The following is a 14,638-nucleotide window of genomic DNA, read 5'->3' as shown; positions in this document are numbered from 1 at the left end:
AACTGGAGCCCAGCCATGTTAACCACATGATCTCTGTGCTGAAAGCAATGGGAGGCCCTGTGGGACCCTAGACAGTGACTCTGCGCTGGAGCTGTGATGTGGTGATTAGCTTGGACAGGGGCCAGGCTGGATGCTGCCTGAGCAGCTGGAAGTTCATTGTAGCAATGGCCATCCACAAGAGATGGCAACAGCTATATATTCTCATACTCTGTGCAAAGATTTTAATAAACAGCAAGGAAATAAAAGTTCCACAGGAAGTTGCCAGTAAAGGAATTTACCTTTCTTGCCCTTGGTGTGCAAACCTTCTGCAATATGTATTCTTTAAAACTTTCCTCTGGGGCGCCTGGGTGGCTCAGTTGGTTAAGCGACTGCCTTCGGCTCAGGTCATGATCCTGGAGTCCCTGGATCGAGTCCCGCATCGGGCTCCCTGCTTGGCAGGGAGTCTGCTTCTCCCTCTGACCCTCCCCCCTCTCATGTGCTTGCTCTCTCTCATTCTCTCTCTCTGAAATAAATAAATAAATAAAATCTTTAAAAAAAAAACAAAACTTTCCTCTGAATGCAGGTTTAGAGCTGAGAACCAGCATCATCCCAGGATTTGGCCAGCGGCCCAAGATAAACCTGCGAAGAAATGCCCCCAACAGATGTGCTCAGCGTTCTTCCCCCAATTTATGAAACTGCTTTGCAACAATACAGTCTGTGTGTCTATGAGTCCAATGATCTTGGCATCACAGATCTGAGACAGCGGCATCAATAACACTTTAGACTTTTAAAATTTTTTCAAAATGTTTAGATTTTTCCAGCTGTTTGCAATGTGTTTTTACTTTTGTCTTTCATTGTGAAATATTTCTGATCCTTTTGAATGTATGGGGTAGCAAGATGCCTGAGGAAGCGTGAGTCATTTCTGAATTAACTACCACTAACCTCAATGAGCTGTGACATGGAAATTCACGCTGTGACTGGCGGTGCATTCTACCATTTCAGTCTCCACCAGCTCTAATAGCAACACTTTAGGCACACTTTTTACTCTCCACTTGCTATACTTGATCCATACAAAATTTTCAAACATACCTATTGAAAAACCAATGTTGAGTGTTATAGATACTACCCATGTCTCCAAATGGCCTGATAGTACTTGCTTTCTCAGATGAAAAAGGCTATCAGATACAAATCGTGGGCTCTGAAATCTGAACAAACTTAGATTTCACCTCTGCTGTTCACTAGCAAAAGTGCCTTATCCGGTCTGTCTGCATTCTTCATCTAAAAATGGAGGAGGAGGAGGAGGATGTCCCCACCTCTCTGTAATGAGGATAGAGTATGATTTTATACATGAAATGCTTAGCACAGTGCTTGGCATTCAGTAAGGGCTCAGTAAATGTAGCTATTGTTAACACCAGATTTTCCCTATAAAAAAATCTAGGTGTGCCAGGACTCTCATTATTCAGTGCACATTTCCTGAGAACCTGTAATGTGTCAAGCTCTAGGAACGTAAAGATAAATAAGCCCTCTTTCATTAAGGAGTACAGCACATTCGGTCTGATTCAGAGGTCACAAACTGGCTGTCAGAGTCCGATCCAGATCTTACTTCCCCTCCATGATGCGTTCTTAAGATGTTTGATTTTATAAATCAGGAGATATTCACATAAAAATCCTGGTTTTGCTTTTTTCCTGAAAACAGACCAGCATGCCAAGCCACCCCATAAATCATTTATGCACTTCCAGGTTATTTCTGTCCCTGCTTTTCCAGCATTCCCCCACCCCAGCCTGCTTCCTGCATCCCCATCACCTGTAGACACCTGACTCTGCATCCCAGGTCTAATACCAGAGACAGAGCTGTGGCTGTTCAGGCCAAGTGGCAGGAGGCGAAAGCCACAAAGTGGACAGAGGCTGGGTGGTGGAAAGCCTCGTGGACTGAGGGAAGCCTTTGGACTGGTTTTTAACAGGAGATGATGAGATGAGCCATTTGAAAAGACACCTTCTGAATGCCCTGTGAAAAATCCCTTAGAAAATGTCAAAGCTGAAGGCAGCGAGAATTAAATTGTGAGAGTAACTGAGATGAAAGTTGATGGAGGAGGAGAGGGACCAAGACTGAGTTCCATGCATCGAGGCAGCTGACTGGCTGCATGGTGGGTGCTGTTACTGAGAAAAGAAAGCTAGGAGGAAGAGCACATTTGTGGGGAAGGATGAATGAAGTGGACTGGATATAGGACAACAGGCTTGAGAGAGCCCCTCAGCCTAAAGGTAGTCAAATTCAGTGATTTTTAAAAGATGCCTGTCAGATACTGATTGTCTCCTGCTGATTTGGGTCCTTGGACTCCCGCTCCGTGGCACGTGGATACAATAGAAAAGGACAGCCTTTGCCTGAGTCAGTCCCACCCTAACTCCTCCCCCACCTGAGCCCCTGGATTAGCTGAAATCCTATCAGCAAGAGCTCCCCAGCACCTTCCTGTGCCCTTCTGCAGTACTTGGCAACACTAGGAATTACTTAGGTAAAGTTGGATGCCAGTCCTGGCTGTGACACGTAGTTGCGTCTCTGTGCCTCAGTTTCCTTATCAATCAAATGGGGACAGTAATAGGCTCAATGTCCTATAAAACATAAATCAATACACTTAGAATGATGCCTTCTGGAACACAGAGGAAATGCCATGAAAACGTTAGCTGCTATTAATCTCACGCATTCCTTCTTGTGTATTGAATTTTAGATTTCTGTGTAAGAAGGGAACTACTATTTAATGACTACTAATTATGTACTTGTCACTTAGTAGACACTTTTGAAATATTAACCTCATTTTTCCTGACAAAAACAGTAGTAACAATAATAATAACCCTCCGCCATTTACTGAGCACTTACTGTCTGTTAGGACCTGAACAGAATGTTTATCTCCATCCTCCCCATCATGAAAGTATTATTACTACCATCTGCATTTTGCAGATGAGTGACCTGAGTATTCCAGAAGTTAATTCACTTGCCCAAAGGCTTAGGGGCACTAAGTGTCACAGTAGGATTCAAAGCCTTATGCGTTGGACTCACATGCCTGATCATGCCACACTGCCTCTCCAAGAGACTGTTGATGTTAACCTATGAAGAAACTGAGGTTTAGAGAATCCAGTTTGTCATAACCTTTGGATAGAAAAATTTAAAATTTGGATGTAAGCCACTACCTGACTCCAAAGTCTGAGCTTTCTCCTCTATTCAGATAATACTAAAGAGTTATACCCATGGGGATCTGTGAGTTTCCATTGATTTATGGGAAATACGAAAAATAACCACATGGAGAGTTCTAAATGAAGCTAAAACTATTCAATTTCAAGAACTGCCCTTTAAAACTGTGCCCCACCTAAATTTTTAGTGTTAAAATGGCTCTTCCTATATGACATTATGGTAATGATACATGGTAGTAATTGGGAGGAGAGGAGTTTAATAGGTTGAACCCTCTGAAATCACTGATACTTGACCATTTCTTGACTTACAAAATGGCAAATTCATAAGCTCCAGCCTATATTTCTTTGGTTTTCATTACTGTGGGGGGTGGGGGGGGGGTGGGAAGAGTAACTCTATAATCCCGACACCGTTTTGAAAATTTTCTGGTCTGTGAAATCCCAAAGTCTGAAACAATCTGTTTCGCAAATGATTCAATCAAAGCAGGCAAGGAGAGAGATTAGTAAAAGCTGACTTTGGTTTTGAACCTGGATAAGTAGGAGGCCGATAACCGTCTCTAATTTTTAAAACAATAACATTAAAAAAAATGAGAAAAAAATAGATTTGTAGAGGAAGATAATGAGTTAAGTGTAGAATTTTAACTTTTTTTTTTAAGATTTTATTTGAGAGAGAGAGAGGGAGAGCACAAGTGGAGGGAGGGGCAGGGGGAGAGGGAGAAGCAGGCTCCCCGCTGAGCAGGGAGGCCGACTCAGGGCTTGATCCCAGGACCCTGGGATCGTGACACGAGCCGAAGGCAGCAGACACTCAACTAACTGAGCCACCCAGGCACCCCTAGAATTTTTAACTTTTAATATGCCATGTGACTTCTGGTACAGGTTCATTTTATCAATTTTTATATTTTATTTTGCTTTAAAAAAATTTTAAATGAAGTATAATTGACATTAGTTTATCAATTTTGACTACTGTGCTTGATCAAAAATTATTCCCAAGTGTTTTTAAAATGCTGGCATCCAAGTTTGGAAAAATAGGTTAAAATGTGTTTCTGATGATTATAGGTCTTAATTCCAGGCTGGAATTCTCAGATGTATATCCTGCTCGTTTTTTGTTTTTTTTTTTAATTTTTTTGTTAAAGATTTTATTTATTTATTTGAGAGTGAGAGAATGAGAGAGAGAGAACACATGAGAGGGGATAGGGTCAGAGGACGAAGCAGACTCCCCACCGAGCAGGGAGCCCGACACGGGACTCGATCCCAGGACTCCAGGATCATGACCTGAGCCGAAGGCAGTCGCTTAACCAACTGAGCCACCCAGGTGCCCTCCTGCTCGTTTTTAAACGGCTGGACTGTGTACTTAAAATCCATCTTTATCCCCAGTTTGTAGTCCATCAAGGACTGCAGGATTTCTAGTTCGGCTCGGGCAGCAGATGTCACTGTGCCTATTTTCTGTTTCAGATCCGATATGAAAACTGCGTCTATAACAAGAGCCTAGGGGAGCGACTGAATGGCTCAGTCGTTAAGCGTCTGCCTTCGGCTCAGGTCATGGTCCCAGGATCCTGGGATCGAGACCCACATCAATTGGGCTCCCTGCTCGGTGGGAAGCCTGCTTCTCCCTCTCCCACTCCCCTTGCTTGTGTTCTCTCTCTCGCTGTGTCTCTCTCTGTCAAATAAATAAATAAAACCTTTAAAAAAAAAAAGATCATAAAGCCAAATGCACAGTTTTAAGCGATACCTACAGGGAGTAATTTACCAGTGAGGACAGAACTGGGGTGGAGGTGGGAGGGGAATGGGAAATGAAACTAGAGAATAAGAAAATGTAGGGCACCTGGGTGGCTCAGTCGTTAAGCGTCTGCCTTCAGCTCAGGTCATGGTCCCAGGGTCCTGGGATCGAGCCCCGAGTCGGGCTCCCTGCTCAGCTGGAAGCCTGTTTCTCCCTCTCCCACTCCCCCTGCTTGTGTTCCCTCTCTCCTGTCTCTCTCTCTGTCAAATAAATAAAATCTTAAAAAAAAAAACAAGAGCCTAGGAATTCCCTTGTAAGAAGCCAGAGGGAATGTGTCTGAGTCAGCACAGGCCTCTCTTTTGTGACAGTATGCAAATTGCCAATGGCAGAGTTCAAGTGTATTCAAATATGTGGCATTTTTCACAGCTCATTGTACTTTATATCTTGCATTTCTGAAAATCACTTGAGATTTGCCTACATAATAAATTTCCCTTTCCTGGTCATAAAAAAAGATGGTAGATTTACAGTCAAGTCTGTTTCCTTCATGAAAGTCACAAAAGGAAAGCCTTTGGCTTTTTCCTCCATTCTCTCTGCCTGTGCATCGTAAATGAAGAAGATAATAGAGAGACGTGAGGGTAGCAGGTAAAGGTAACCTCATGAACTCACAGGCAGCAGAAATAGAGGTGCCTGTTTTTAACACAAATTCCCATCTTTCATGTCTTCTGGCTTGCTTTCACTCCCAACCCCTTTAACTGGTCTGCTGTGAAGACTTGTTACATGAAATTGAACTTGCCTGGAAGGAAGCTATTGCTTAGCAGATTTTTCTAAACTGAGAAAATAGCCTAAGAATCATAATTATTAGCACTAAGGACACAGCGACGGAAAAGGACACATTGGCAGAAGGCCCAGAACTCAGGCCTTCTTACCTGTGTTGAGTGCCCTAGTTTCTGAATTTCAGAGCTTTTGTCAGAAACCTCGTGCTGCTGACACATTGTTCTTTGAGCCTGTCAAGTTTTCACTTCTCTGGAGACGTCTTGTCAACATAATTTTTAAGGTCCTACAATCTAAAACCCATATTGGGAGCAGAAATTAAGCAAGTTTAGTACTGAAGGCCTGTTATGTCCCAGACACAATGCCAGCCACAGGACATACCGTAGTGAACAAGACACATAAATCTTATCTCGACGGTGCTTTCAGAACTGCCAAGAATCATGCCAGCTAACGTTTTCATGGCATTTCCTCTGTGTTCCAGAAGGCATCATTCTAAGTGTATTGATTTATGTTTTATAGGACATTGAGCCTATTACTGTCCCCATTTGATTGATAAGGAAACTGAGGCACAGAGACGCAACTACGTGTCACAGCCAGGACTGGCATCCAACTTTACCTAAGTAATTCCTAGTGTTGCCAAGTACTGCAGAAGGGCACAGGAAGGTGCTGGGGAGCTCTTGCTGATAGGATTTCAGCTAATCCAGGGGCTCAGGTGGGGGAGGAGTTAGGGTGGGACTGACTCAGGCAAAGGCTGTCCTTTTCTATTGTATCCACGTGCCACGGAGCGGGAGTCCAAGGACCCAAATCAGCAGGAGACAATCAGTGTCTGACAGGCATCTTTAAAAAAAAAATCATTGGATTTGACTATCTTTAGGCTAAGCAGCTCTCTCTAGTTTGCTGTCTTATGCTCCGTTCACTTTCTTCATCTCCACTTAGCTACCTTATGGCTTGACCCCTGTGAGTTTGTTACCCTGATCTTTTCTGGGCTCCACTTCATTTTAATCAGTAGACTCTTGATTGCAGGTGACAAAACCTGATAAAGCTTGACCTTACAGACAAAGGAAAATTTACTGATAGGCTCCAGGCTCTTTTTACATACCTACAGGAAAGGCAGGATTGACAGCCTCAGGGACAGTTGGACCCTGAATCCTGGTGCTGCCAGAGGTATCTGGATGTCTCTTTGACTTCTCCCGCAGATTGCTTCCTCAGCTTATTGGGAGTGTGGCCACCAAAAGCTCCTAAGCCTCTAGGCCAGAAAGGGGCTACCTCTCTTCCCTTGAGTCCACTTTGGAAAATCCACAGGATGTTCTTACGTAGTTCAGATGTCTACCCTTGGACCAATTAATTTGGCTGGAAAGACCAAGCATGTTGATCATCCAACTTTGGGATAGAAGTCAACCAGCTTTGGTGATTGTAAACTGGGCATCCCCATTATCTTTTATATAGAATATTCCCCCATTATCTATTATATAGAATATTCCCAGTGTTGCTTTTTATGTCCACTGCTCGAAAGCTCCTTCTCTTGATCAGAGTAATTTGCTTGGCCCACAAAGCATTTTCTTTCAGGAGCTTATAGTGCTGTGCTGGTGATTATAACATAACGCACGCAGAATGTGTTCTGTTGGTTTGCTCCACAAAATGGATCTTTCCCCACTCCTTCCTCAGCCTTCTTATTTAGGGGTCTCCTGTGCAAAGTCAACACTTTAGAATGTCCCAGAACCTCAGCTTTGAAGGCACTAAGAACTCCCTCGGTGCAGTAGTTGGAAGATTAGCAAGTTCCAAATTTATGTTTAAACACAAAACACGGAAGAAAGTGACGCACCCCAGGTCACTGTGGTGGCTAGTGCCATGAATTTTTTTTGCCTGCCCAAGCTCAAAATAAGCTGACATGACTTGTTCTGACTTAATGTTGTATCTAAAAATGGAATCACTATGTTGAGGCAGGCTCCTAAGAATCTCATGCGTGTCGTTTGGAGCAGGTGAACAGCACTTTGCCTTTCCCTTGTGGCTTGTCCTCGGTTAAGAGCAGGGGCTCTGCACACAATACGTCTGGATTAAGTTCTGGTTCAGCATATGCTTTAGCCTCTCACGCCCCAGTTAACTCTGCAATGACTCTTATACCATAGCTCTGTTGTGTACATCGGCATCTGAAATGGGGATGGTATCTAGCTCAGTAATTGGCACAGTCAGTGCTCAGTAAGCTTTAGCTGTCGTCATCGTCATCATGCACTGGCCCGGTCCCTTGGCCCAGAGGTTTAAGGGTAATCGTATAAGAAGTGGGACAGGGGCCACCTGGGTGGTTCAGTCGAGTTAAGCATCTGCCTTTGATTCAGGTCGTGATCTCAGGGTCCTGGGATTGAGTTCCGCATCGAGCTCTCTGCAAAGCAGGGAGTCTGCTTCTCCCTTCACTCTCCCTCTATGCTCATGCTCTCTCTCTCTCTCAAATAAGCAAATCCTTTTAAAAAAGAAAGAAATGGGACAGGGTGTTAGACCAGATGCTTTTCAGAGCTCTGATTTCCTCATCTCATCCTTCCACATTTTGAGGACAAGAGAAAGGGAAGGAAACTGTCACTCCTCAGGCACCTGCTATCTGCCACACACCTTCCTACAGATAACATTCGGTTATAATTCAAGGTTTCCAGAGCTGTTCTCTGCTATCTGTCGCACCAGATATGTAAATGTCACGAGCACAAGGCTCGGTTAGTCGTCTTCCTTGCTGGCATGGAGTAGATCCTCTGTAAGCATGTGTTGAATTCAACTTTGCTGGCAACCCCTTATTTAGGTAGCTGTTATTGTATTCTTACTGTTGCTAAAAATGAACGTTTCCTAGCACTACTGCTGCTAATATAAGTGGTGGAACCAGTCTGAACCCAGATTTTTCTGGCGACTATTCCAGTGCCCTTTTTATGTACAAGTGCAAATGAGGGTGAATTCAACCAATTAGTAGTAGCTCTGTGTGACATGCAAATTGGGTTTTTAAGTCTTTAACTGGGGAAGTCAGCTCCTTTGTCCCATGCTAGTTAATCTGGGTTTAAACAAAGGTAGACTTGCAGACATGCGGTTTCATTTTCAGGTAGAGGCACTGTGGCTCTTCGGAAGGCTGTTTGATCCACACTGGAAGGAGTAATACCAGTGGTTTCCATTTATAAGGCAGGTTAGAAGTTTGATTCTAAAAATTCCCCATGAGCACCATTTATTGACCTTCCCATGTCTGTCTTTTTTCAACTTTGATCCTTTTAAGTGGAAGCCACAGGATCACCTTCACTGGGCATCCTTCCTTTCACGGCTGTCTCTGACATCCACCCAGGTGCATTTAAGATTTGAGTTCCCGAACTTTGATTCATTCAGCCCTGGCCCTTTATCAAGCTCACAGTCTATTCTGCCATATGTTGAAGAAACAAATAAGACAAGGTGGCTCAGGCGTTAAGCGTCTGCCTTCGGCTCGGGTCGTGAAACCAGGGTCCTGGGATCGAGCCCCACATTTGGCTCCATGCTCCGCGGGAAGCCTGCTTCGCCCTCTCCCACTCCCCCTGCTTGTGTTCCCTCTCTCGCTGTGTCTGTCAAATAAATAAATAAAACCTTAAAAAAAAAAAAAGTCAAGTCATACTAGTATACTAGTATATGGGAGACAGACACATAAAAAGATACAAAACAGTGTTGCATAACTTAGAAGAAGATAACTTAGATAACTAAGAAAATAACTTAGTCATGCTATGGAAGGGGCACTGCCCAGGGGCTCAGGGAAGAATTACGCAAGAAGTAACTTGTGAATTCATGTCATGTAATCTGTTTAGGAGCACAATTTGGGGCCTCGGTGGGGGGGGGGGTTGTTGGGAGGAGTTCTAGAGTGTTTGTCCAATATGGCAGAAACTGAGAGAGAATCTATATCTAAATGAGAAAGAGCTATGATCCTAAAAAATAAGTGGGCAGATAAGGGAAATCACAATAACCCTGGGGACCTAGGCTGCAGGCTCAGGATTATGTGCTGGGGTTAAATTTCTCAGGTGTAAACCAGTAGGGAATTGATGAGACAGGATGAGATTGTAACCTAATCTAATAATAATAATGAGTGGCTGGGCATGACCTGATCATTATCTCAGGGTATGTCAGTATGTTCAAAAAAGAAACCAGGGTGGGGGCGGCAGATATCAGATAGTACTCCAGCATTCCCCAAAGGAGAAAGTGTCCTGTCCAAAGGAGAAAGTGTAATTATTTTCACCAACTCTACAATAGAGTTAGCAATATGGGTGTATCAGAGCTGGATTCCGTTTACTATCAACATCAACATCTTCATTACGTATTTGTTGTATGCCAGGTACCATGCTAAGTGCTTTTCTAATATTGCCTCATTTAATCCTTACAACATATCTAGAGCATAACAACCTTTATTTTTTCCCATTTTATAAATGAGGAGACTGAGTGAGGCTTGGAGATGTCAGATAATCCGCTCAGGGTTGTAGAACTCTTGAGTCGAGGAACTAGGGTCACAAACAACTACCACTTTGCTATACGAGTCACACCTCTCATCATCTTCAGATAGCTTACCTACCTGCAGTCCGTATGTTAGACCCGAGAGGTTGTGTCTCTCAGACATTTACCACGGGCTACAGTAAGCCCATCCTTTCTCCTATCCAAATCAGTCTGTCTCCATGTTCCCTGCCTTGTCCAAGTCCAAATGCAGGAGTTCATGCCTGAGAGTCAACCATCAGATGATAATTTCCCCTGTAATTTTGCCTGTAAAGAAGGATGGGATATGGTGGGAAGCAGACATAAGCATTCTGGTCAATTTTTTGGTGTCAATAAACCACCCTTTAGGTATGCATTGGTTCCCTGTGTGATTTTGGTAGTTTATTTCTCTCTAAAATCTGGACTCTGCACTTTTCCGTGGGATTCAGGACTAACTTAACTCTGTATCTTCCAGTGTCTTTAGTGACTTTGAGGGAAAAAAAGTTCTAATATCAGAGTTCAAACCCTGAAAGAACTAAATATTCAGTATAAATACAGATTCAGAGATTACTGGAATGGCAAAAGAAGAAAAAACTCCAGCTGAAGTGACCATCAGTGGATATCTGATAGGTTTAAAGCCTGATAGATCTGAAAGGGCCCAAAAGAAGCATTTGGAAATGACAAGGCTGCATTCATTAATGGGAGGGACTTGGTTCAGACGGATGAACAGAACTTTTATGACTGGTGCTTTGGTCATTTTTGTAATAGAGCCAAAGCTCCATGGTGTTTGCTAAAGCTGGAGAGAGCACTTGAGCCCTACAATGCCACTAACTGGTTATATCTTTTACATTTTAGGACGACATCTCCCAGGTGGCTGGTCAGGGCGTGGTGGCAGGTCACCAGAAGGCACTGGAGTGCCCAACTGACAATGTACGTAATTTCCCCTTTAGGTTTTGCTCAACTGGGATGGTGTGCATTATAAATGGGTTCCAGAAGAAAAGGAAGTGATTGCAATGAAATCAGACTCTCTATTACTTGCTGGGAGGTTATGGTGTGTCTTAGAATTTGAAGTCAACCCACAGCCATATCATTGATTCTGTGCAAGGTGTGTGGAAATATTCTCTGTGCATCTTCCTGGGCCAATACCCTGAACAGGTGTTTAAAAGTGAACCGTCCCTACAAACACACCTGCACTTAAATTCCAAGAGTGCCATGTCTTACTTAATGTCGTTAATAAAAAATCTTAAGTGGGAGAATTTGTAGTTGTATAAAAGTATAAATACAGTAACTTTGGTGTTCCTTACAGTTTGAGTTCACTTCTCTTAAACTATAAATTTCTGTCTGTCAAGTTTTTGTACTTCTGTTGCTGTTGAGTTTTTTCTTTTTAAAATCTTGATTCTCATTTCTTTGTGCTAGTTGATACCTTCATGCTACTAAAATTTACATTATTACTGTATTAGCTATTTTTATGTTTAAGGAACTAGAGCTTACATGATATTTCAAACACTGCCAAAGAAAATGCCTTTGAAAAGTCTCCAAACTTATATGCTAAAAACCGAAATAAAAATGATTAGGTCTACGGGTGCCTGGGTGGCTCAGTCAGTTGAGCATCCAGCTCTTGATTTTGGCTCAGGTCATGATCCCAGGTTTGTGGAATCGAGCCCTCCATCGGGCTCCACACTCAGCAGGGAGTCTGCTTGAGACTCTCCCTCACCCCCTGCTCACTCACGTGCTCTCTCTCTAATTTTTTTTTAAAAAAATGAGTAGGTGTAGGGGTGCCTGGCTGGCTCAGTTGGTAGAAGATGCAACTCTTCATCTAAGGGTTTTGAGTTTGAGCCCCATGTTGGTGTAGAGATTAGTTAAAAATAAAATCTTAAAAAAAAAAAAACTTCAGGGGCGCCTAGGTGGCTCAGTCAGTTAAGCGTCTGCCTTCAGCTCAGGTCATGATCCCAGGGTCCTGGGATCAAGTCCCACATTAGGCTCCCTGCTCAGCGGGAAGCCTACTTCTCCCTCTCCTCCCTGCCCATGCTCTCTCTCACCATCTCTGTCACTATCTCTCTCTCTCTCAAATAAATAAATAGATAAAATCTTTCAAATCTAAAACTTTTTTTTAAATGAGTAGGTATAGAAAGAGCCTTAAAAATAACCAGATTTGGATCAAATGGAAATGTGTAAGTAAATTTTTTTTTAAGACCAGAATTCACTATTAATGTGCTAATGCTTCATATGCTGCCACTTATCTCAAGTCACATACCAGACATCCCTAAAATGTTATAACCATAGAACTTTAGAACTAGGACAAATCCTAAACACAACCTGCCCTTTCTTTTCCATGCCGAAAAACGAGCGCTTAAATCAAGTATTGTCCTTTCGGGAAAGTGATTATGACCCTTTTCCATGGCTGCAGAAGAGAACCAGCCGACGTCAGTGGGCAGCACCTCTGTGAGGCTGTGTCAGCTCATTATGAAGAACTTCCCCAGCCCTTGAGATGTTCCAAACCACCCGGACGGTTTTTAATCAGGAGCTGGCTGGTCGTTTATTATCAAAAGACATGAAGACATTAATAGCTATTATCTGTTGAAATCTTAAACTGTTCCTGGCATAGTGATAGGTTTATTTATGTCCTTTTCTCTTTGATCTTTTGAACAAGCTCACAAGGTTTAGAAATATCGCTCCCAATTTACAGATGAGGAAGTTTAGGTGTAAGGAGGTGAAGTGACTCTCCTGTGGCCACACGGCTAATCAGTACTAGCAAACTCAGCAGTTCATATCTTCTCTGAGTGGTGATTTTTGTTTTCCCACCCTAAATGAACTGTAGACTCTTTCCCCAAAAAACACTGATAAACGTAATTTTAGTACAACACATGACTTTTATAATTCCCAAAATGTCCTTTGTGGATCTCTTAGAAACCCATTTACCCTGGGTGAAGAATCCATGGTTTAACTTTAAGCAGTAATTCTTAAATAGAACTTGCCTGGGCTCCACCTAGGTGCCAATTTATTTGGTCTAGGATGGGGCTGGGGGGAGAAATCCCAGCATCTTAAAAAAAAAACTCCCTGGCAATTTCTGTTATGAAGACAGGGTTTGAGAACCACTGGTTTAGTTAGGTTGGATAACCTAGAAAGTCCATTCCAACTCTTCATGTTTGAATAGAAGACATTAAGCAGAAAATCCAACCTTTCTTATCTTTCATTCTAAGTAGTTTGGGTTTGTGCTGATGGGTGAGTCACAGGAGCACACATTCCATCTATCACCACACCTACCAACAAGAGGTCAGCCTCTAAAAATGTATGTTGGATGTTTCACTTGGTTTTATGGACTGTTTCCTTATTTTTTAATTGAGTTCAGTGCTATCACTATCTGTTGGAAACGTATTATGCACAATGCAATGGGATGCAACCTGGAGCTGAGATGTAACGATTAGCACAAACATTACTGTTTTAAAAATCACATGATTCTGGGGCACCTGGGTGGCTCAGTCAATTAGGTGTCTCTTGGTTCTGGCTCAGGTCATGATCTCATGGATAGGGCTCTAGGTTCAGCAAGGAGTCTGCTTGAAGATTCCTTCTGCCCCTCGCCTCCCACTCATGCACGCTCTCTCTGTCACTCTCTCAAATAAATAGGGATGCTTGGGTGGCTCAGTCAGTTAAGAGTACTTGATTTCGGCTCAGGTCCTGATCTCAGGGTCCTGGGATCGAGTCCTGTGTCGGGCCCTTTGCTTAGCGGAGAGTCTGCTCCCTCTGCCTGCTGTTGCCTCTGCTTGCTGTTCCCTCTGCTTGTGCTGACAAATAAATAAAATCTTTAAAAAATTAAAATAAAGTGGTTAAAAAAATAAATACATCTTTTTTTAAAATCGCTAAGAACACTTTAGCATCTTTGTTATCGATGTTCTTTTTAAAGGTGATAGAAAACAAAAGTTGAACATAAGTACTGTATGAATTAAGATTAGGCTCAATCTCTCCAAGAAGTTTCTCTTCTGTATCAAGTATGGGTGTAATCAGTGTGAGGATGATACGCTGTCTCCACAGTACCACACACTCAGGCACTTCTTATCTGATTACCATCCTCAAAAAAAAATGCGTCCAGTTTTGGGTCTGAGGCTGCTCGGATGTTGTCATCCCATCTGCATTCCAGTTTGGGAGAAGAGGAAGGCAGGATCCTTATCCTGCAGAAAATGACCTGAAAACTGTACAGTTCGCATCTGTTTTCATCCTACTGACCAAAACTTAGCCTGCAGATGTATCTAGCTTCAAGGACACTAGAAAATATGGTCCTCAGAGTAATTGATATCTAGGTGGTTCCATTGTTCAGTTTTCTGGTAGTAAACCCATATTTGTCATTTTTCCCCTTCCCTCTGAAAATATGTCTTTGAGTAAGTCTTCTTAAGTAGGTATACGGTCATTATTAAGTGTTGGTGAGAAAAACTACAGAAAAGAAAATGAACATCCATAGAATCAGTGCCTAGCAGCTGTTTGAGAAACATTTTAAATCTGTATCGTTCTGGGGCACCTGGCTGGCTCAGTCAGAAGAACTCACAACTCTTGATC

The 14,638-nt window shown here is 42.8% G+C and overlaps 1 protein-coding gene across 8 annotated transcripts in view; it reads left to right on the top strand.

The window, feature by feature from the left end:
* The window catches only part of PATJ (PATJ crumbs cell polarity complex component), a 352,466-nt gene that overhangs the window by 268,047 nt on the left and 69,781 nt on the right, over positions 1-14,638 (top strand). For all 8 annotated transcript variants that reach the window (XM_045897546.3, XM_045897547.3, XM_045897545.3 and 5 more), the window contains one exon: positions 10,946-11,020. In XM_045897546.3, coding sequence (XP_045753502.2) covers positions 10,946-11,020 — 75 coding nt within the window. The remainder of the gene's footprint in view (positions 1-10,945; positions 11,021-14,638) is intronic.

The sequence above is a fragment of the Mirounga angustirostris genome, unplaced genomic scaffold (genome assembly GCF_029215605.1).
Source record: "Mirounga angustirostris isolate CCGP_5_RB_7025 unplaced genomic scaffold, mMirAng1.0.hap1 SCAF_4, whole genome shotgun sequence".
NCBI classification, from domain to species: Eukaryota; Metazoa; Chordata; class Mammalia; order Carnivora; family Phocidae; genus Mirounga; species Mirounga angustirostris.
This window is presented reverse-complemented; position numbering and strand designations above follow the sequence as displayed.